Below are 23,180 nucleotides of genomic sequence, written 5' to 3'. Positions count from 1 at the left end.
TGCTTCCAAAAAGTATGTGCAGGTACAGCAGGAGTGGGAAATAGAAGTTCAGACCCACCAGAGGGAGGCCAGAGATCTGGCTAATTCAGTCCGTAAGTCAGTGTTAACCAAGTCGGGCTGGCTGCAGGCCAAGTGAGATTACAGACTGTCTCTGTCTCCCAGGAGAGGCCATCTCTGGGCCAGTATTTCTGGGGGGTGGCAGTCACTGCTTCATGCACAAGGATGGGCTCAGCAGTGACTCGGGAGTTTTTGGTGGAGCTGGGGAGAAAGAGGTGCGGGAATCACCAGGGTCAGACTGGCAGCTGGATTCAAGCCTGGGCTTGAATCTACAGGAAGCACCTGGGGAGAGCTGCCCAGAGTCCGCAGAGGCCTTGGGACCCCAAATCTAAGGTCCTTTTAAACTGGCTGAAGCCCCTGACTGCATGCAGCCCTGCTCGCCAATAGAAGGGTTGGTGGCTAGACAGACATCCCCAGGTCAGACCCCAGGTCATTTCGTTATCAGCTCCCCGGGATGCGCCAAGGGTGGGCCAGCGGGTCTCCCCCCCTCCCCCTCCCCCTTCCACCCTCCCCCCTCTCCCTACCTTGGCTAGGGAGGCCAGCCCTCCTGTCCTGAGGCTGTGTTGTCATCCTGCAGGTGACAGGGCTGGTCCACAAGTGGGCCTGGACAAAGGACGACGTGATTCTCCACGTCCTCCCGCTGCACCATGTCCACGGTGTGGTCAACAAGCTGCTGTGCCCACTCTGGGTAGGGGCCACCTGTGTGATGCTGCCCGAGTTCAGTGCTCAGTTGGTAAGTTGGAGATGAGCTGTCAGTGTTGCCGGCTGGGCCCCTATGGGCCCGGCACCTCCGGCAGTGGGGGCGCAGGCACCCAACGGGGAGTTTCCTATTGCTGCTGGAGCCAGGGATCCTGAGTCAGGGCTTCAGGCAGCACAAGTTATTCTGTCACTTCGGGAAGTCCAAGTCCAGAAGGGTCTCATGGAGCTGGGGTCCAGGTGTCTCGGGCCTGATTCTGTCTAGAGGCCCCAGCAGGATCTGCTCCTGCCTCTCCCAGATCGTGTGGGCACCTGCATCACTCCAGCCTCTGCTACTGTGTCCCTGTGGCCGCCATCCCTTCTGTGGTCAGACCTCCCGCTGCCTCCCTCCCGTGAGGACCATGTGATTGCATCAGGCCCACCCAGCGTCTGGTCTGGCGGAGTGCTTCCCCGTGGTGTTGTCTAGTGTGTCTCGCTGTCCCTTCTACTTCCAGAGGTGTGATACCAAACCGTTTCTCAGAGCAGCGGTAGTGTTCACATTCTCACCAACAACGCATGAGGACTCCAGCTCCCCCACATTCTCACCAGCATTCACCATCTCACTGTGGTTTAAGTTTGCATATTCCTGATGACCGAGGATAATGAGCATTTTTTCATGGTCTTATTTGCATCTGTGTATCTTCTTTGATGAACTGTCTATTCAGATGTTTTGCCCATTTTAAAGTCAGGTTGTTTGACTTCTTAAGTTTGTTTATTCTGGATGCTAGTTCCTCATCACATAGATGGTTTGCAGGTATTTTCTCCCATTTTGGCTTGTCTTCTTATTTTCTTAATGACATCTTTTGAAGCACACATGCTTTTAATTTTTTGATGAAATCCATTTTATCAGTTTTTTTTATTTCTTAGATCATGTTTTTGCTGCCATACCTAAGAAATCTTCACCTAACCAAAAGTCATGAAGATTTTCTCCTGTGTTTTTTCCTTGAAGTTTTATGGTTTTAGTTGATACGTTTAGGTCTCTGACCCACTTTGGATTAATTCTTAGGTATGGTGAGAAATGGGTCTAGAATTTCTCTTTTTGGATGTGGGTATTCAGTCGTCTCTGCACTGTTGGTTGGAAAGATTGTCCTACTGGAGTGATCTGGTGCCCCTGTCACAGATCAGTTGGCCATCATCATATTGATTGTTTCTGGAGTCTCATCTGCTCCAATGGTCTGTGTGTCTGATCTTACACCAGCGTCACATGCTGTTGAATGTAGCGCTCTGAAGTCAGTTTGGGGGCATTCTCCACTTTCTTCCCTCCTTTTCACATTTGTTTTGACTCCTCCGAGTCCTCTACCTTTTCCTGTAAATTGTAGGGTCAGCCTCTTGATGTCTGCAAAACAGAGCGTGCTGGGGTTGGGGGAGAACTGCTGTCTTAGCAACACTGGGTCTTCCCATCCATGGACGTGGCTGCGTCTCTACTGACCGAGCACTCTGTCTCTCCTGATGTGTCATGTTGTGTCATCTCGTCCTGCACATAGTGACACTCTTCTTTTTCCATTCTCTCCTGTATGTATTTCTGTTTAGATCATTTCCATTGACTTGTGCCTGACTTCTGTCTTTTCTCTGCTGCATCTAGTCTGTTAAGTGTTTGCAGTGAATTCCTAGTTTCGCATAACGTACTTTCCAGCTTATAATGGTTCTCTTGTATTTCTACTTCTCTGATGAAATCCTTGATCATCCCCCAATTCATTCATCATCTCCAAACTTCTTAACCTATCTAATAATTTATACTCCTTGCCATAATTTCAACATGTGTATTCTGAGGGTCTGCTCCTATTGACTTTTCTTCTTTTCATACAGGCTTTATAATGGGGCGGGGTTCTCTGTAAAAGAACGATACAGTTTTCTCCCTACAGAGGCACACCTTTCCTGTGGAGTAGCTCAGGTGAGGAGCTAGTTACTAGTGTCTGAGTAGGAACCAGGGCTGGGGCTGTCTGTGGGGGAGGCTATCTGTGTGGGGTGTGCTGAACCCCTGTCCCACCCTGACCATGTGCTGGTACAGTGGCTCCATGGAGATGAGGGTGAGCACACGCAAGCACTTTGTCAGCGTGAGCTGAAAAACTCGAAGCATCTCTATGTTAAAACAAGAAACATCTGTTAAAGAGAGTAAAATACAAAACTGACATGACTTCTTCGGATACAACAGCACCACTCTCTGCCCCCATCATGCGTGGTCTGTGCTGTGCTCCAGCCTGCATGGCCCCTTGCCCGGCTGCATCCACGCTCGTCTGCATGGCTGGAAAAGTCTGAGGTGCCACCTCTCCCCTGATAGTGGATCTGAAGCCAGTCCCTGAGCCAGGGCCCATCCCCTCCTCCCCGCCCTGATCCTCTTCCTCCTCAGACCAGACACTAGGGTCCCCTGCACAGTGACTCCACGAGGGCCAGGAGTTTCTGTCACCCTGTGAAAGTGAGACCCTCTGACACTTGAGAAAAGGGGGTCCTCTGCTGAGAGCACTATTCCTGGAACTGAAGGCCCACACACCTGTCTGTGCAGGTGTGTCTTCTAGTCTTTTTGCTGTCTGCGTCCTCCTCTCTTTTTAGGTTTGGGAGAAGTTCTTAAGTTCTGAAGCTCCCCGGATTAATGTATTTATGGCAGTGCCTACCATCTACAGCAAGTTGATGGATTATTATGACAAGCATTTTACCCAGCCTCATGTCCAGGATTTTGTGCGTGCAGTTTGTGAAGAAAAAATCAGGTTAGTGAATATAGTCCACCTTCCCATCTGGAAAGTCCTAAAGATCAGCAAATGTAACTCACTTTTAGTGAGTCTGTTCTACTAAGTTTTAGGAAGCACTGTGTTCTTTGTACTTTAAAATGTGTCTCTACGTCTTTCTCAAACACACCTATTTTCCCAGCGGAGCTGCCTAGGTTCTGCATCCATGTCTCTGTTCTATCTCTGGGTCCCTCTGTCCATCTGTTTCTGTCTGCCCACTGTCTTCCACTGGAGTCTGAAGGATGAGGGTGAGAATGTCCTGTCTGAGCCCACATCTGCAGGCTCTCAGCAGCCCCCCAACCCCACGCAGACACCTTTCCTAACGAACATGCTAGCTCTTTGGCCCCGTCAGTGGCGCGTTTGGTCTCCATGTTCCCTGAGTCTGCAGACCACAGCTCCTCTCCGTTTGTAGTTGCTCGCTTCACCTGAGAGTGCAGGTACAGAAGCGACTGGTTTGGCAGGTCTTCACAGGTCTGGTGACATGTGCATCGAGAGCCCAAACAGCCATGAACTTCGCACCCTCTGTGCATCCGATTCCTGGTCCTTACGAGCAACTCAGGAAGGGTTTCCTGGAGAGAGTTCCCGACTGCCCGAGATGAATATCTGATCTGGCCCTTCTGCTCCTGTTTAACCGCTTTCTGCTCCTCTTCTGTAAGATGCTTGGTGGAACTGGAGCCCTCTGTGAGGGTGCCACCCTCCCACAAGGCACTTCTCTGAGGCACCCAGGACAAGGATGGCGTGCACTGTGCTGAAGCAGCCGTGTGCTCCTGAGAGACTGAGGTGCCTGTGGTTGTGCTGGGCAGGTTGATGGTCTCAGGCTCTGCTGCGCTGCCCCTGCCGGTGCTGGAGAAGTGGAAGGGCATCACCGGCCACACCCTGCTGGAGAGGTATGGGATGACGGAGATTGGCATGGCCCTGTCCAACCCCCTGACCACAGCTCGCCTGCCAGGTATGAACAGCTCCCACCAGCTGTGTCCACCCTCTGCTCTGGGTCCTCGGGTGGACCATCTACAGGCAGTGCTGTCCTGCTGGGTTAGGGGAGCCTTCCCAGGTGACCCTGGATTCCAGGTGACCTGGAAGCCATGTGCTTGGTAGAGCACCCCCAGGCTGGGTGCTGCTTCCTTCAGACCAGGTCACCTGTGGCCCAGAGCCTCCAATCCAGGTGCCCTGAGCCACACAAGGGCAATGGCAACAGAAGAGATGGCGGGTGTGGGGGGCAAGGGAGGAAGGGCCCCCACCTGTGCTTGGTGACCTGCGTGCCTCTGGATGGCCTGCTGCTCTGGGAGGCCTCCTGCCCTTTGGTCTTCCTGTCCCTCCTTCTCTAGGGCATTCCACATAAACAGCCATCAGGTCTCGGATCGCTGAGAGAGAACCTGAGGGCAGAGTTTGAGGCCTGGGACATGAGCTTGTTCTGTTCTGGGCTCTTTTCCAGCCTTCGTGGTCTGTCTTCTCCAGTTTGTTCAAAACATAGGAGGAGTCTCAGAAATAAATCTAAGGTGATTCTTTGCCTGTACTTCTGTCCATTCACTTGTCTTGCATGGACAGTAAAAGGCACCCTTCTTGGGGGGTGGTCTGTGAGTTCTCAGCATGTCCACCATCACTGTCAGGTAGACGACTCTGAGTCACCTCTAAAGCCGCCCCATTTTGTGGTCAGCACCTCCTCCCTGGCCAGCGAGCAGGTCCCTGGTTGCACTCCCTGTAGCTGTGCATCTCCTGGACCATCACACAGACTCAGCCTCTGGACCTGCCTTTGGAGTCTGTCTTCTCTCATGTGGCAGGACGAGTCTGAGACACATACTATGCCAAGCATCATCTGTGGTGTGCATGGGCTGCCTTTTGCTAACCTGTCCACCACTGACTGACACTGGGTTGTGTCCAGTCTTGGACAGTTACCAGTCAGGCTGTTGTGAAGGTTTGTGTGCAGGCTGCTGTGTGAACATGTCCTTACATCTCGTGGGCAGATGCCTCAGAATGCAACTGCTAGGTCACAAGGTGGGTGTGAACTGCGCACAGAACAGTCCCAAAGCAGAGCTGATCTTACCCCCCCGACAGATGAGGACCCTGAGGCTTGAGCAGGTGTTCATGCTCTGTTGCCACCAAAGACAGCCGGGTCTGGGATAAGAGAGGGAGTAAGAGAGGGGTCAAGAGGTGGGCAGGGAATCTCCTGGTCAAGACCAAGAGCAAGCTCAGGCTGGGAGCCAGGACCAGGGCCAGGATAGGTTTCAGCAGCACAGGGCCACTCGGGCGTCTGCGGAAAGGTGTGGAGCGTGCTTGGGGTGGAGGCAGAGGCCGGGGACAGAGGGACCTGTGCCAGTGCCCTCCTAGGGTGAGGCCCGGGGGGTGACCTGGACACACACTAACGGGAGGCTGCCAGCAGTTACTGGGCCCGGCCGAACAGGCACCCCAGGACCCAGTGCAGCGTGGCCTCCCGCCCCAGAAGCCAGGAGGGGTCATAAGACAAAGTCACTAGGACACAGCTGGCACCCATTCTAAAGGAAAGCGGAAGGATGGAGTGACCCTGACCACAGCTGGCATGATCCTTGGTGGACATGAAAAGTCCATGCAGTGTGGGAGGGGCTATGTCACCTGGCGAAGAGAGGGGCTGCACCTCCACATTGTGGGAGGGACCGTATCCTGGCTCTGTGGGAGGGGTGGTCACACCGTGTGGGAGGGGTCACACCCCACGCTGTGGGTGGGGCTGTGTCACGCAGTGCAGGAGAGGTCACTTTCCATGTTGTGGGTGGGGCCACATCCATGCAGCATGGGAGAGCTTTATCACACAGTATGGAAGGGGCTGCGTCACTAGCTGTTCATGGTCATGTTCACGCCATGTGGGAGGGGCCATGTCAACATCATGTGGGACAGGTTTCTTTCTGGGCTGACAAAGTTCTGGAAGGGGTGCTGCTTGCACACTGAGTTCTATCCATTATACTAAATAACTGCATCATATATAGATTTTGCTTCAGTTTTAAAAACCTTTGGGAGCAAAAGAGGAAGAGGCCCCTAGAACCTTAAAAGACAGGCTGAAATGAACAAGATGTCACCATCTAGCAAACTGAGACCCAGTCACAGACTCTCCCAAGAGTGTGGATCCCAGAATACTGGGCAGCTCGTGGAGTTTGCCACCTGGGTTTCATGGGGGTTTTTCAGTTCAGTTCAGTTGCTCAATCGTATCTGACTATCTGCGACCCCATGAACCACAGCACGCCACTCCCTGTCCATCACCAACTCCTGGAGCCTGCTCAAACTCATGTCCATTGAGTCGGTGATGCCATCCAACCATCTCATCCTCTGATGTCCCCTTCTCCTTCTGCCACCAATCCATCCCTCAGCATCAGGGTCTTTTCAAATGAGTCAAGCTCTTCGCATCAGTTGGCCAGAGTATTGGAGTTTCAGCTTCAACATCAGTCCTTCCAATGAACACCCAGGACTAATCTCCTTTAGGATGGACTGGTTGGATCTCCTTGCAGTCCAAGGGACTCTTAATAGTCTTCTCCAACACCACAGTTCAAAAGCATCAAATCTTCTGTGCTCAGCTTACTTTATAGTCCAGCTCTCACATCCATACATGACCACTGGAAAAACCATAGCCTTGACTAGACGGACCTTTGTTGTCAAAGTAATGTCTTTTTTCTTCAATATACTGTCTAGGTTGGTCATAACTTTCCTTCCAAGGAGTAAGTGTCTTTTAATTTCATGGCTGCAGTCACCATCTGCAGTGATTTTGGAGCCCAGAAAAATAAAGTCAGCCACTGTTTCCACTGTTTTCCCATCTATTTGCCATGAAGTGGGTTTTTATCCTGTGACAAATATTAAAATAAAGGACCTGAAACCTTGAAGTGAAGGCTCAGACACCAGGCCTCTGGCCCTGGAGGCTCTGTCCCAACTCAGCTGTTCATTACAGTGTTGTCGCAGCCACCACCTGCCCTTACTTTTGCAGGTTCAAAAGTTGATTGTAACTCTGCAGAGGGACGCACTGAGCGAACTACAGTCATCCAATAAGTGAGCCAGGATGCTAGCTGCATCACCCCTGCTGTGAGGACGCCCACTGCCCCCACCCCGGACCCATTCCACTCTTGCCCCTCACCAGTGACAAATTACAGTCACCTAGGCCCTGACTACCCAGACAGGTGCTCCAGTGAGGCAGACATGCCCTGCATCCGACTCTGGGTGTTGGGCGACCACCAAGGTGACCTGAAGACCTTCTGGGGCATTTGGAGCCCCAGCTGCTGCTCTGTGGTCCCGCCTAAGGCTCTGCTCTTGGCTGCTGGTGCTTTGCCCCTCGGTGCGCACCTGACCCCAGGTGGGATCCCCCTGTCTGTGCACAAGATGGTCCACAGGTCTCCCCCCACTCCACCCCAGTGTGCCCATGTGACATCAGGCAGCTCCCAGCACCTCCGTGTGTGGGCACTCTCCAGAATCCTACTGACCGCCTCTGTTCCTCATGCCTCCCCGCCTCTTGCAGGCTCTGTGGGGACCCCGCTGCCCGGTGTCGAGGTGCGCATTGTATCAGAAAACCCACAGAAGGACGGCTCCCCCTACATTATCCACGCAGAGGGAAATGAGGAGGACACCAAGGTGAGTCTCTTCGCACTGGCGGCATGTGGACATTGCGCGGCCATGTCCACCCAGCAGGCCGGTGGCAGAGGTGAAGTCCCCACCGCATGGGGCAGCCCCTGGACCACAGCAGTGCTGGTGGGCCTTGACTCCAGGCACTGCTGGTGTTTAGGGCACTGCCCACCATGCGGACAGTGCAGAGCAGAGTGAGGCCAGCCTTCTCCCCGTCTCCTTCCTCTGAGCTGTGTTGATGGGGTCAGGAGGGCCTCGGCTAGGACAGCCCAAACTGACAGTGAGACTGGCCCCCCAGCCTAACAGTCACCCCTTTAGACAGATTCCCTGGAAACGGAGATTCCTGCTTGGGAAGCCACTATCTGCTGTCTGTGTTGTTCTAAGATCCGGAGGTGAAGGGAAGCAAGGACTGTGGTCTCGTTTCAGTGAGGACTGTCATAGCCACAGGCCTGCTGGTCAAAAGTGGTCAGAGTCACGGAAGAGGTCAGGATTGGTGGGAAGTGGAATTTTTAAGAGATGGTTTTATCTACAGCTGCTCTTTATACTGTGGACTTCTGTTAACGCTGAAAGTAGCAGTGGTTCCTCATTTCAGCGTGTTTTTCCTTCCTGCCCGTACTCTAGTGTCACTCCCTGTGCCCCCCACCCCACCCCTCACCTGTGCCTGGAGGGGCCCAGGCATCCCTGCCCTTGTGGACCTCGATCTCATCATGGGAGATGGCAGCATCCAGCATGGTTGTTGAATGTCTGAGATCGAGCACATGGGGGGAACTTGGGTGGTTTTTACTGTAATTTTATGAAAAATGACATCAATGCCGTGGTCTGGGCATGGGTTGGAAAATAATTTTCAGACAAGAGGCAGAATGAGAGGAGAATGGAGATTATTAGGATGGGAGACAGTGAGCTGACACCTTTCGTGGGCTCAAAGCCAGTTTTTACAGCCTCAAGACAAAGCTCCTGCTTGAAGAGTGGCATTAGGTGATTGGTTAGGGTGCTATAAGGTGGGTATTTTTAGCTAATCTGAGGTCAGGGAGCTGCTGGTTTAGATCCTGGGGGCTCATGGCAATGGTTGCTATGGGACTTGGTTGTTCTGGAGATGACCTTGGTATAGGACTCCACAATCGAGAAGTATGTGTTCCTTTAACTCAAGAACCTCTCACCTGGGTTGCTTTTGCTGGGCTCGTGCCCTCTCGGCCTCTCCTCCCAGGCGTAATGGGCCTCTAGACCAGCCTTGCTCATGTCCACAGTGTGTGGGCAGCTTTCAGGGCAGCCTAGAGGTCACCAGCCCTGATCATCACTCCCTGACAACGCTCTGCTTGGGCTCTAGCGTCAGCCCAGCTGGTCCAGGGCCGACAGCCACACTCACATCCCAGGATCCTTTTCTGGCTCTTGGCCTATTCCCTGAGGTCCCCTCTGCCTCCTCATGGACTCCTGCCCACACCTGAGTCACCTGCCCCAGCATCCAGCCCTCCCTGCAGTATCGGGGCAGTTTCCCCCCGCACTCTTCTCCCCACAACCCCTCCCAGACACTCAGCCCGCCCCCATTTTTGGTGTTTTTCCGGGGACCCCGCACTGGAGGAGGTGTCCCTAGCAGAGGAACAGTGTGGGTAGCTGGGTCCATAGGCACCAGCAGCACCCTCCTCCAGGTGCCTGAGCACCTTTCTGCGAGATGTCTCGGGACCTGCTGGAGAGAAGGCAGAGTGGGGAGCGGGTCCCTTCTCAGTCACAGCCAAGCCTAATGACTTCGTGCCTGTGAGGCGAGCAGCCCGCCTCCTCCGCCAGCTGCTGCTCCAGCCTGTAGGGCCTTCCTCACTGAAACATGCTCAGAATAGAAGGTTCTGAAGTGGCAGCCCGGGCCCTGAGCACCTTGACAGTCAGAGAAGGAAGTGAGTGGTCCACAGGGGTGGGGGCTTCAGGGCCCTGGGGACAGCAGAGGCAAGGAAGCTTGGGACTTGGAGCTCTAGGCGGCGTGCTCTGGAGCATTTCCAGTTCCGTCGAAGGGCCCGTGGGAATGGAGCTGTCTGGATGGCTCACCAACAGGTCTTTTGCCCCCCGTGCTTGTGCTCACGAGAGGGGTGGCAGCACCCCCACTCCTAGACTGGGTGGGACTCGGGGTACTTCTCACCACCCTGCCCCTGTAGGGACCCTGTAGAGAGAATAAAGCAAGTCTCCACGCAGGGGCAAAACCTGCGGGGAGTCTCTCTCTTAGCAGGACAAAGTGTCCAGGGTGAGGCCCAGAGGCATGGCACCCGGGCTCAGGCCTTGTGGGGGATCTGGATGCAGGTACTGTGCTCCGCTGATGGCGGCAGAGGAGGACGCGGGCTCCCAGGTGCGCACCTGGTCTGAACACGTTGCTGAAAAGTACTGCTTATGTCCCTGACCCAGGATGCACAGCAAAACCCTCCAGCTCCCATCTGATGGCTGCCTGCACTCCACAGAGTCCAGACAGGAGGGACTGTAATGTTCAGAAGTCAGGGGGCCTACTGGTGATGTGGTTCGGGGTTTTGTTAACATGTAATTGGAAATCACTTCAAACTTACAGGAAAGTTGCAAAAATACCTGAGTCAGGAAAGCCCGCTGGCCTGTGCCCAGTGCACCTGTCCTTCCCCATGCACGCGGGCTCACCCTCCTGATGGTGGCCCCAGGCGGGCATCCACTCCTGCCAGTCTTCGGTTCACCACCTGCACACCCCACCACCCCCCCTCCGTGCAGTCACACCACATGGTGACTTCCTCCCCTGCAGGCTCATCAGGGATCTTATTTTTTCCCGTATGGAGATCCAGTTGTTCATATGCTATTTGCTGAGAAGAGTACTCTTTCTTGTTTGTAAAGTGTATACCTATTTGAATATATGTGTTGTTGTTGTTTAGTTGCTTAGTCCTGTGTGACTCTTTTGCACCCCAAGGGTAGCCTGCCAGGCTCCTCTATCCATGGGATTTCCCAGGCAAGGATACTGGAGTGGGCTTCCATTTCCTTCTCCAACGGATCTTCCCCACCCAGGGACCGAACCCACGACTCCTGCATTGCAGGCGAATTCTTTACTGCTGAGACCCCAGATATATTTCTTCCACTGATATGTGTATCTGTTCTTCTGCAGTACCACACTCTTGACCACTGTGACTTTATAGTAAATCTCAAAATTGTAGTGTTAATCTAGCAACTTTATTCTGTTTTTTTGGCTGTTCTAGTTCTTTTGCTTGCCCATACCATTTTAGAAATAGTTTGCCTATATCTACAAAAAATCCTTTGGGAGCTTGGTGAAAATTGCATTCAACTATATATCAGCTTGGGGAGAGTTGACATCTCTACTCTGAGGATTCTTTCAATCTGTAAATGTGGTACACCTCCCCATTTACTTAGTTCTACTTTGGCAGGGTTGTGTGAGTGAGATCTTCAGCATGTTGCTGCTGTACATGTTCTGTTAGATTCATACCTGAATATTTCCTCCCTTCTCTATCTCTTACTCCTTTTTCTCTTTTTCAGTGATTGTAAGTGCAGAATTTTTTTGGTTTTTGTTTCTAATTATTTATCACTAGTATATAAAAATACGATTGATTCAAGCTATTCACTTCGTATCTTGGTAAATTCATTTTTTAACTTTCAGTTCAGTTACTCAGCTGTGTCTGACTCTTTGCGACCCCATGGACTGCAGCACGCCAGGCCTCCCTGTCCATCACCAACTCCCGGAGTTTACTCAAACTCATGTCCATTGAGTCGGTGATGCCATCCAGCCATCTCATCTTCTGTCGTCCCGTTCTCCTCCCGCCTTCAATCTTTCACAGCATCAGGGTCTTTTCCAGTGAGTCAGCTCTTCGCATCAGGTGGCCAAACTATTGGAGTTTGAACTTCAGCATCAGTCCTTCCAATGAATATTCAGGACTGATTTCCCTTAGGATGGACTGGTTGGATCTCCTTGCTGTCCAAGGGAGTCTCAAGAGTCTTCTCCAACGCCACAGTTCAAAAGTATCAGTTCTTCGGCACTCAGTTTTCTTTATGGTCTAACTCTCACATCCATACATGACTACTGGAAAAACCATAGCTTTGACTAGACAGACCTTTGTTGGCAAAGTAATGTCTCTGCTTTTTAATATGCTGTCTTGGTTGGTCATAACTTTTCTTCCAAGGAGCAAGCATCTTTTAATTTCATGGCTACAGTCACCATCTGCAGTGATTTCAGTTCAGTTCAGTTCAGTCGCTCAGTCGTGTCCGACTCCTTGCGACCCCATGAATCACAGCACGCCAGGCCTCCCTGTCCATCACCAAATCCCGGAGTTCACTCAAACTCATATCCATCAAGTCGGTGATGCCATCCAGCCATCTCATTCTCTGTCGTCCCCTTCTCCTCCTGCCCCCAATCCTTTTCCAGTGAGTCAGCTCGTCGCATGAGGTGGCCAGTGATTTGGGAGCCCCCAAAAATAAAGTCTGTCACTGTTTCCATTGTTTCCCCATCTGTTTGCCACGAAGTGATGGAACCAGATGCTATGATCTTAGTTTTCTGAATGCTGAGCTTTAAGCCAACTTTTTCACTCTCCTATTTCACTTTCATCAAGAGGCTCTTTAGTTCTTCTCTTTCTGCCATAAGGGTGGTATCATCTGCATATCTGAGGTTATTGATATTTCTCCCAGCAGTCTTGATTCCAGCTTGTGCTTCATCCAATCCCGTATTTCTCATGATGTACTCTGCATATAAGTTAAATAAGCAGCGTGACAATATACAACCTTGATGTACTCCTTTCCCGATTAGGAACCAGTCTGTTGTTCAATACCCAGTTCCAACTTTTGCCTCTTGACCTACATACAGCTTTCTCAGGATATAGGTCAGGTGGTCTGGTATTCTTATCTCTTTAAGAATTTTCCACTGTTTGTTGTGATCCACACAGGCAAAGGCTTTGGCATAGTCAATAAAGCAGAAGTGGATGTTTTTCTGGAAGTCTCTTGCTTTCTTGATGATCCAACAGATGTTGGCAATTTAATCTCTGGTCCCTCTGCCTTTTCTAAATCCAGCTTGAACATCTGGAAGTTCATGTATTGTTGAAGCCTGGCTTGGAAAATTTTGAGGACTACTTTTCTAGTGTGTGAGATGAGTGCAATTGTGCGGTAGTTTGAGCATTCTTTGGCATTGCCTTTCTTTGGGATTGGAATGAAAACTGACCTTTTCCAGTCCTGTGGCCACTGCTGAGTTCTCCAAATTTGTTGGCATATTGAGTGCAGCACTTTCACAGCATCATCTTTCAGGATTTGAAATATCTCAACTAGAATTCCATCACCTCCACTAGCTTTGTTCATAGTGATGCTTCCTAAGGCCCACTTGACTTCACATTCTAGGACGTCTGGCTCTAAGTGAGTGATCACACTATCGTGATTATCTGGGTCATGAGGATCTTTTTTGTATAGTTCTTCTGTGTATTCTTGCTACCTCTTCTTAATATCGTCCACTTCTGTTAGGTCCATACCATTTCTGTCCTTTATTGAGCCCATCTTTGCATGAAATGTTTCCTTGGTATCTCTAATTTTCTTGAAGAGATCTCTAGTCTTTCCCATTCTATTGTTTTCCTCTGTTTCTTTGCATTGATCACTTAGGAAGGCTTTCTCATCTCTCCTTGCTATTCTTTGGAACTCTGCATTCAATCGGGTATATCTTTTCTTTTCTCCTTTGCCTTTTGCTTCTCTTCTTTTCACAGCTATTTATAAGGCCTCCTCAGACAACCATTTTGCCTTTTTTCATTTCTTTTTCTTGGGGATGGTCTTGATCACTGCCTTCTGTACAATGTCACGAACCTCCATCCATAGTTCTTCAGGCACTCAGATCTAATCCCTTGAATCTATTTCTCACTTCTACTATATAATCGTAAGGGCTTTGATTTAGGTCATATCTGAATGGTCTAGTGATTTTCCCTACTTTCTTCAATTTAAGTCTGAATTTGGCAATAAGGAGTTCATGATCTGAGCCACAGTCAGCTCCCAGTCTTGTTTTTGCTGACTGTGTAGAGCTTCTCCATCTTTGGCTGCAAAGAATATAATCAATCTGATTTTGGTGTTGCCCATCTGGTGAAGTTTTCTCTGTTGTTGTTGGAAGAGGGTATTTGCTATGACCACTGCGTTCTCTTGGCAAAACTCTATTAGCCTTTGCCCTGCTTCATTCTGTACTCCAAGGCCAAAAATGCTTGTTCAGTTCAGTTCAGTCGCTCAGTCGTGTCTGACTCTCCGCGACCCCATGAATCACAGCACGCCAGGCCTCCCTGTCCATCACCAACTCCCGGAGTTCACCCAAACTCATGCTTGTTACTCCGGGTATTTCTTGACTTCCTACTTTTTAGCTTTAGGACTGTTTTTTTTAATTATTGTTCCTTGAGATTTTCTACATACGCAGTTGTTTTCTGCAAATGGAACAAATTTATTTCTTCTTTTCCAATCTGTATCCCTCATTTCTTTCTTATTGCCCTGACTAGGATTTCCCATATGATGTCAAATAGGAGTAGTGAGAGTGAATGTCCTTATCCTATTTCTGATCTTATGGGGAAGGTATTTGGTCTTTCACTGGTAAGCATGAGAGTAGCTAAATTTTTTGTAGATCCCATTCTGTTTTTGATATGCTGAGAGTTGTTTCTCATGAATGGATATTTTCAAATGTCTTTTCTCCGTTAATTTCTTCTTCCTTATTTGGCTGCTAATATGATGGATTATGGCCTTCCCTAGTGGTTCAGACAGTAAAAAATCTGCCTGCAATGCAGGAAACCCGAGTTCGATCCCTGGGTTGGGAAGATCCCCTCAAGAAAGGAATGGCAGCCCACGCCAGTATTCTTGTCTGGAGAATCCCCTGGACAGAGGAGCCTGGCGGGCTGCAGTCCACGGAGTCAGACACGACTGAGTGACTAACTCACATGGTGATTGCTCTGAATGATTTTTCTTTTTTTAACATTTACTTATTTATTTGGCTGTATCAGGTCTTAGTTGTGGCACTCGGAATCTTGGTTGCCTCATGCAACAGTCTCACTGTGCTGCGTGAGCTCTCTGGCTGCGACCCCATGACCTGTAGCCCGCCTGTGGCATCTTAGTTCCCCAACCAGGGATCAAACCCTTGTCCCTTGCATTGCACAGTGGATTCTTAACCACTGGACTACCGGCGAAGTCCCTGCATGATTTTTCTAATATTGAAGCAGCCTTGCATTTCCAGAACACACCCCACTTGGTTATGGTATATCATTCTTTGTATATAGTATTGGATTTGTTCTACTGACGTTTGTTGAGGATTTTTACATCTGTATTCATGAGGGATTTTAGTCTGTAGTTTTCTTGTACTTTTTTCTGTCTTGCATATGAAGGTAATGCTGGCATCATAAAATTAGTTGGGAGGTGTTCCCTCTTTTATTTTCTAGAGAAGATTGCATATAATTGGTGTTATGTATTTTATAGAATTTTTACCTAACTGTCAGGCCTAGTGGTTTCTTTTTTTTTTGGAAGGTTTTAACTATGAATTTAGTTTCTCTAATAGTTGTAGACGACTCAGGTCATCTCTTGCATTTGGGGTGAGTTTTGGTAGATTGTGGTTTTTGAGAAATTGAATACTTTATGCATGGAGTTTTTCACAGTATTCCCTTATTGACCTTTTAATGTCTGCTTAGTATAAAGTGATATCCTTCTCACAACACACATTGATAATTTTTCTCTTCTATTTATTTTTCTCTTTGTTATTCTTGCTAGAGTTTTATCCATTTTTAAAATGTTTTTTTTTTTTAATTCACTTCAGGATTCCTTGATTTTTTTCTATTTCTTTCCTCTTGTCAATTTTAATTGGTTTCAGTTTTTATCTATATTGTTTCTTTTCTGCTAGCTTTTGGCTTACTTTTCTCTTTTTCTATTTTCTTAAGGTAAAACTTTAGGTTATTGATTTGAGACTCGCTTTTTTCTAATCTATGCATTTAATGATATGAAATTCCCTCTAAAAGTTGCTTTAGCTTTGGTGGTTTAGTTGCTAAGTCGTGTCTGACTCTTGCAACCCCATGAACTGTAGCCCACCAGGCTCCTCTGTCCACGGAATTTTCCAGGCAAGAATGCTGGAGTGGGTTGCCATTTCCTCCTCCAAGAGATCTTACCAAGCCAGTGATCAAACCCATGACTCCTGCATTACCGGTGAATACCACTGAGCCACCAGGGAAGCCTTACCTCTGAAATTTTGATACATTGTATTTTAATTTTCATTATATTCAAAGTGTTTTCTAATTTCCCTTAAAACTTTTTCTTTGACTGATGGATAAGTTAGAAGTATGTTGTTTATTTTCCAAGTTTTAAAATTTTTTCATTGATTTATAATTTAATTCCACTGCAGTCAGAAATGGAGAAGGAAATGGCAACGCACTCCAGTACTCCTGCCTGGAAAATCCCATGGACAGAGGAGCCTGGTAGACTACAGGCCCTGGGTTGTGAAGAGTCGGACAGGACTGAACGACATCACTTTCACTTTTCACTTTCATGCATTGGAGAAGGAAATGGCAACCCATTCCAGTGTTCTTACCTGGAGAATCCCGGGGACAGAGGGGCCTGGTGGGCTGCCGTCTGTGGGGTCGCATAGAGTTGGACATGATTGAAGTGACTTAGCAGCAGCAGCAGCAGCAGTCAGAAAACATACTCGGTATTATTTCAGTTTTTATAAATTTGTTGAGATGTGTTTTATGACTCAGAATGTGGTCTTTCTTGGTGACTGTTCTGGTGCACTTGAACAGTGTGTATTCTGCTGATTTTGGTTGGGGTGTAAATGTCCCTTAGATGAAAATGGTTGATGATGGTCTCTCTCATATCTGTGCTGGTTTTCTGACTACGAGTTCTCGTACCACGTGAGGAGTGTTGAATTCCCCAGCCATAATTGTTTGTCTGTTTCTCCTGTCAGTTGTGCTCAGCTTGTGGGATTTTAGTTCCCTGACCATGGATCGAACACAGGCCCGCAGGAGTGAGTGCAGAACCCCAGCCCCTGGACCCCCAGGGAATTTCCTCCTATCAGTCTTTTGTTTTGTGCACTTTGAAAGTCTGTTGCTTGGTGAATACACATTTATAATTGCTCTGCCTTCTTGGTGAATTGACTTTTATCATCATGTAAGGCCTTCTTCAATAAACAATGCAAAGAAACAGAAGAAAACAATAAAATGGGAAAGACTGGAGGCTCTTCAAGAAAACTGGAGATACCAAGGGAACATTTCCTGTAAGGATGGGAATGGTAAAGGATAGAAATGGTATGGACCTAAAGAAGCAGAAGAGGTTAAGAAGAGGTGGCAAGGATACACAGAAGAACTATACAAAAAAAGGTCTTAATGACCTGGATAACCACTATGGTGTGGTCACTTATCTAGAGCCAGACATCCTGGAATGTGAAGTCAGTGGACCTCAGGAAGCATTTTTACAAACAAAGCTAGTGGAGGTGATGGAATTCCACCTGAACTGTTTAAAATCCTAAAAGATGATGCTGTTAAAAGTGCTGTGCTTGATATGTCAGCAAATTTGGAAAACTCGGTAGTGGCCACAGGACTGGAAAAGGTCAGTTTTCACTCTAATCCAAAGAAGAACAGTGCCAAAGAATGTTTAAACTGCTGTACAGTTGCACTCATTTCACATACTAGTAAGGTAATGCTCAGAATCATTCCAGTTAGGCTTAAGCAGTACATGAACTGAGAATTTCCAGGTGTACAAGCTGGGTTTAGAAAAGGCAGAAGAACCAGAGATCAAATTGTCAACATTTGTTGGATCATAGAGAACGCAAAAGAATTGTACAAAAACATCTATTTCTGTTTCACTGACTACACGAAAGCTTTTGACTGTGTGGATCACAGCAAACTGTGAAAAATTTTTAAAGAGATAGGAATACCAGACCACCTTACCTGTCTCCTGAGAAACCTGTATGTGGGTCATGAAGCAACAGTTAGAACCAGACCTGGAACAACTGACTGGTTCAAAATTGGGGAAGGAATACGACAAGGCTGTATGCTGTCACCCTGCTTATTTAACTTATATTCAGAGTTCAGTTCAGTTCAGCTCAGTCACTCAGTTGTGTCCAACTCTCCACTACCCCATGAATCACAGCACACCAGGCCTCCCTGTCCATCACCAACTCCCGGAGCTCACTCAAACTCATGTCCACAGAGTCGGTGATGCCATCCAGCCATCTCATTCTCGGTCGTCCCCTTCTCCTCCCGCCCCCAACCTTTCCCAGCATCAGAGTCTTTTCCAGTGAGTCAGCTCGTCGCATGAGGTGGCCAAAGTATTGCAGTTTCAGCTTCAGCATCAGTCCCTCCAGTGAACACACAGGATCGATCTCCCTTAGAATGGACTGATTGGATCTCCTTGTACATCATATGAAATGCTGGGCTGGATGAATCACAAGCTGGAATCAAGATTGCTGGGAGAAATATTAACATTCTCATATATGCATATGATACCACTCTAATGGCAGAAAGTGAAGAGGAACTAAAGAGCCTCTTGATGAGGGTGAAAGAGGGGAGTGAAAAGGCTGGCTTAAAACTCAGCATTCAAAAACTGAGGTCGTGGCTTCTGATCCCATCACTTCATGGCAAATATAAGGAGGAAAAGTGGAAGCACTGACAGATTTTCTTTCCTTGGGCTCCAAAATCACTGCAGGTGGTGACTGCAGCCATGAAATTCAGAGACGCTTGCTCTTTGGAAGGAAAGCTGTGACAAACCTAGACAGGGTATTAAAAAGCAGAGACATCACTTTGCTGACAAAGGTCCATTTAGTCAAAGCTATGATTTTTCCAGCAGTCATTTATGGATGCGAGAGGTGGGCCATAAAGAAGGCTGAGCCCTGAAGAATTGATGCTTTCAAATTGTGGTGCTGGAGAAGACTCTTGAGAATCCCTTGGACTGCAAGGAGATCCAACCAGTCAATCCTAAGGGAAATCAATTGTGAAGATTCACTGGAAGGACTAATGCTAAAGCTCTAATGCTCTGGCCACATGATGCGAAGAGTCGAATTATTGGAAAAGACCCTGATGCTGGGAAAGATTGAAGGCAAAAGGAGAAGGGGGCAGCAGAAGATGAAATGGTTAGATATTATCACTGACTTAATGGACATGAATTTGAGCAAGCTCCAGGAGATAGTGGAGGACAGAGGAGCCTGGCATTCTGCAGTCCCTGGGGTCACAAGAGTTGGACACAACTTAGTGACTGAACAACCACGTAACATTCTGCTGTTAAGTTCATTTTGTTTGTATTAATATGGACTCCTCCTGATCTATGGCTTGGTTTCTTCTTATTGTTGTTTGCATTGCATATATTGTTCTATCCCTTTGCTCCTAACCTGCCATGTAACTGTATTTGAAGTGAGTTTCTTATAGATAGTGCATGTGTGTGTTAGTCGCTCAGTCATGTCCGATTGTTTGCGACCCCACAGTGTAACCCTCCAGGCTCCTTTGCCCATGGAATTCTCCAGGCAGGATACTGGAGTGGGTTGCCATGCCTCCTCCAGGGGATCTTCCCGACCCAGGGATTGAACCAGATTCTCCCGCATTGCGGGCAGATTCTTTACCTTCTGAGCCACGAAGAAAACCCTGTAGATAGCACATAGTTGGATTATGTATGTCTTCTAATGTAATTTGAAGTTTATCTTCTAATTGTTATATTTAGACCACCATGTACATTTAATGTGACTGTTGATATGTTTGAATTTAAGCCTCTCATTTGTTATTTGCTTACCGTTCTGGCCCTCAGTTTCTCATTGCTTGGCTTTCCTCTGTTTGGGGTCATTTTTTTTAGTTTTCCATTTTAATTTGTCTGCTGAGTTTTTGAACATACATCTTACAGTTTTTAGTAATTGGTCTAAGGACTACAAAATACATGCTTCACTGTTTGAGATCTACTTAGACTCAACATTGTGACACTTCCAGCAGGACACAGAACTCCTACTACTGCCAAAGAAAAGGGAATCATCGCTCGTGTTAAGTGCTGAGGCTGACAAGGACCCACATGATGGGCGTAGGGAACCCCTCGTGGGATATGCAGAAGGGAGAGAGACTGGACTCAGCCCTGAAAAGACGGGGTGACAACCAAGGAGCAGTGGGGGTCACTGGATGGAAGTTTACTAAGAGGTAACCTCATGGATCAGGGGGATCCTGGCTAAACAGGATCCTAACAGGATTTGTACTGAAGGCCGGCCAGGTGGGTGGTCAGCTGTCACCAGCAAGGTGGCAGGGGATAAGGAACCGGACAGATAGGAGGGTGAGCAGATATCCAAGTGGAGGGGCCTTTCACTAAACTGACTTAGCTGACTTCTTGCTAAAACTAGCTTTCATAGGAAGTACACTTTAGCTCAGCTGGTAAAGAATCTGCCTGCTTTGCAGGAGACCCTGGTTCGATTCCTGGGTTGGGAAGATCTGCTGGAAAAGGGTTAGGCTACCACTCCAGTATTCTTGGGCTTCCCTTGTGGTTCAGCTGGTAAAGAATCCTCCTGCAATGCAGGAGACCTGGGTTTGATCCCTGGATTGGGAAGATCCCCTGGAGAAGGGAAAGGCTACCCACTCCAGTATTCTGCCCTGGAGAATTCCATGGACTGTATAGTCCATGGGGTTGCAAAGAGCCGGACACAACTGAGCGACTTTGACTTTCACACTGATGGTCCTAGGAGAGGTTTAGGAGGCTGACCGCAGTTGAATGGAGCCGAGGGTCTTTGTCATAACACATGGGTCACTGTGCCCTCTCCCTTTTAGGTTGTCATTGTCATATGTAATGGCCCCATATATGGCAAGCTTCCTTAGACAGTGGTACAATTTTTGCTTTCAGTGGTCAAAACTTCATAAGGAAAAGAAGAGTCAGTTTTATTCAAACAAATATTTACCAATTCTGTTGCTTTTCCTTTACTTCTGATCTTCCAGGTTCATTCTGACTGAGGAATTTTGTAGTAACTTTTCTAGGTCAGATCTGCTGATGAAAGATTCTTTTATTTATTTCTTCATCTAAGACTGTCTTTACTTTATCTTCATTCTTGAAAGTTATTTTCGCTGGATTTGGAATTCTGGGTTGTCAGTTATTTCAGTGCCTAAAACGTTATTCTGGTGTGTGTGTGTGTTTTTTTTTTTTCTGGTCTCCACTGTTTCCGCAGAGAAGTTAGTGGTTGTTTGAATGCCTCAAAGTTATGCCCTGATGTCAAGAGTTTTGTCTTTCTTTTCAGTTTTTAGTGATTGGATTATGATATGTCTTGGCTTGTGTTTCTTTGGGCTTATTTGGGGCTCATGGAGCTTCTTGAGTCTTGAATCTTGAGCTTCTTGAATACATTTATGTATTTCACCAGACTTGAGGGATTTTTAAGCCAAATTTATCAAATATCTTTGTGTCCCTAGCTTTTCCTCTTCTGGGAATCCGATATCATGACTGTTAGCCATGAAATTAGAAGACGCTTACTCCTTGGAAGGAAAGCTTATGACCAACCTAGATAGTATATTAAAAAGCAGAAACATTACTTTGCCAACAAAAGTCCATCTAGTCAAGGCTATGGTTTTTCCCGTGGTCATGTATGGATGTGAGAGTTGGACTGTGAAGAAAGCTGATCGCCGAAGAATTGATGCTTTGGTGTTGGAGAAGACTCTTGAGAGTCCCTTGGACTGCAAGGAGATCCAACCAGTCCATTCTAAAGGAGATCAATCCTGGGTGTTCATTGGAGGGACTGATGCTAAAGCTGAAACTGCAATACTTTGGCCACCTCATGCGACGAGTTGACTCACTGGAAAAGACTCTGATGCTGGGAAAGGTTAGGGGCGGGAGGAGAAGGGGACGACTGAGAATGAGATGGCTGGATGGCATCACCGACTCTGTGGACATGAGTTTGAGTGAACTCTGGGAGTTGATGATGGACAAGGAGGCCTGGCGTGCTGTGGTTCATGGGATCGCGGAGAGTCGGACACGACTGAGTGACTGAACTGAACTGAACTGAACTGAGCCCTTGTGATACTGGTCTTGGCTTCTCATTGCTGGTTCATTTTTTCCAGTAGTCTTTCTCCTGTTCAGGTTGAGTAATACCCACTGCTGCTGCTTCAGGTTCTACGATTCTTTCCTTTGTGCTTTCCCTTTGCTGCTGAGCCCACTCAGTGTTAGTGCTAGTCGCTCAGTCGTGTCCAACTCTCTGGGACCCCATGGCCTGTGGCCCACCAGGCTCCTCTGTCCGTGGGATTTCCCAGGCAAGAATACTGGAGTGGGTTGCCATTTCCTTCTCCAGGGGATCTTCCCAACCCAGGGATTGAACCTGGGTCTCCGACATTGCAGGCAGCTTCTTTGCCATCTGAGCCAATAGGGAGCCCATTCAGTAAGTTTTCCTTGTTTCTGTTGTTGTAGTTTTAGTTCTAAAATTTCCATTTGGTTCTTCCCTGTGTCTTTTATTTCTCTGCTGAGACTTTGTATTCCCATGTATTTGCAGTGTTTGCCCTTACCTATTGGAGCATGTTGATAATCTGTGCTTTAGTGTCTTTCCTAGGCGCACCCAGCACCTGTGCCATCTGGTGCTGTCTCATACTGATGCCCTTTTCCCATAAGAGTTGGCACTTTCTTGGCATTTCATGGGCTGAGTTAATTTTGTATTGTGTCCTAGAGACTCTGAGTATTGTGTTATGAGACTCTGGATCTTGTTCACGTCCAATGGAGAGGTCAGTATTTTTCTGTTACTGTTATCTAGTTGGTCTAAATCTGCAACCTGCCATCTCTGGGGTCGGTTTCCATGTCAGTTTCATTTTCACAGCCTCTGCTTTACTGTGCATACCTGCCCTGCAGACATGACACCCCGTGGCCAGGCCAACGTTAGCAGTGCAGCAGATGAAGGATGGCAGTGGGAAGAATGGTGAAATTCAAATAAAGTCTGTAGTGTAATTGAAAAAACAAACACCTCCTCTGAGCAAGCCGGATGGCAGAAGCCCCGCTGGCCCGGATCACAGCCCAGTCCCCCTGGGTGACATCACTCCTGTGTGGGAGCCAGGCGGTGGGGAGGGTCCCCTCGCTGTCCACTCACTGTGTCGGTCCCAGGGGCATTCAGCTTTCCATCCAGGCCTCAGACAACTCAGACGATTTTACAGCACATTTCCAAGGGTCTCTTTTCTTTAAAATAGGGGGATATTCTCC

General features: G+C 48.1%; 1 protein-coding gene across 3 annotated transcripts in view; it reads left to right on the top strand.

Annotated features, from left to right (window-relative positions):
• ACSF3 (acyl-CoA synthetase family member 3) overlaps nt 1-23,180 on the top strand; it is a 41,604-nt gene that overhangs the window by 7,653 nt on the left and 10,771 nt on the right. For all 3 annotated transcript variants that reach the window (XM_055412935.2, XM_088830571.1, XM_055412936.2), the window contains 4 exons: nt 635-790; nt 3,340-3,494; nt 4,316-4,461; nt 7,978-8,090. In XM_055412935.2, coding sequence (XP_055268910.2) covers nt 635-790; nt 3,340-3,494; nt 4,316-4,461; nt 7,978-8,090 — 570 coding nt within the window. The remainder of the gene's footprint in view (nt 1-634; nt 791-3,339; nt 3,495-4,315; nt 4,462-7,977; nt 8,091-23,180) is intronic.

The sequence above is a fragment of the Moschus berezovskii genome, chromosome 22 (genome assembly GCF_049115385.1).
Source record: "Moschus berezovskii isolate FMDL1 chromosome 22, NW_MosBer_1.0, whole genome shotgun sequence".
NCBI lineage: Eukaryota > Metazoa > Chordata > Mammalia > Artiodactyla > Moschidae > Moschus > Moschus berezovskii.
This window is presented reverse-complemented; position numbering and strand designations above follow the sequence as displayed.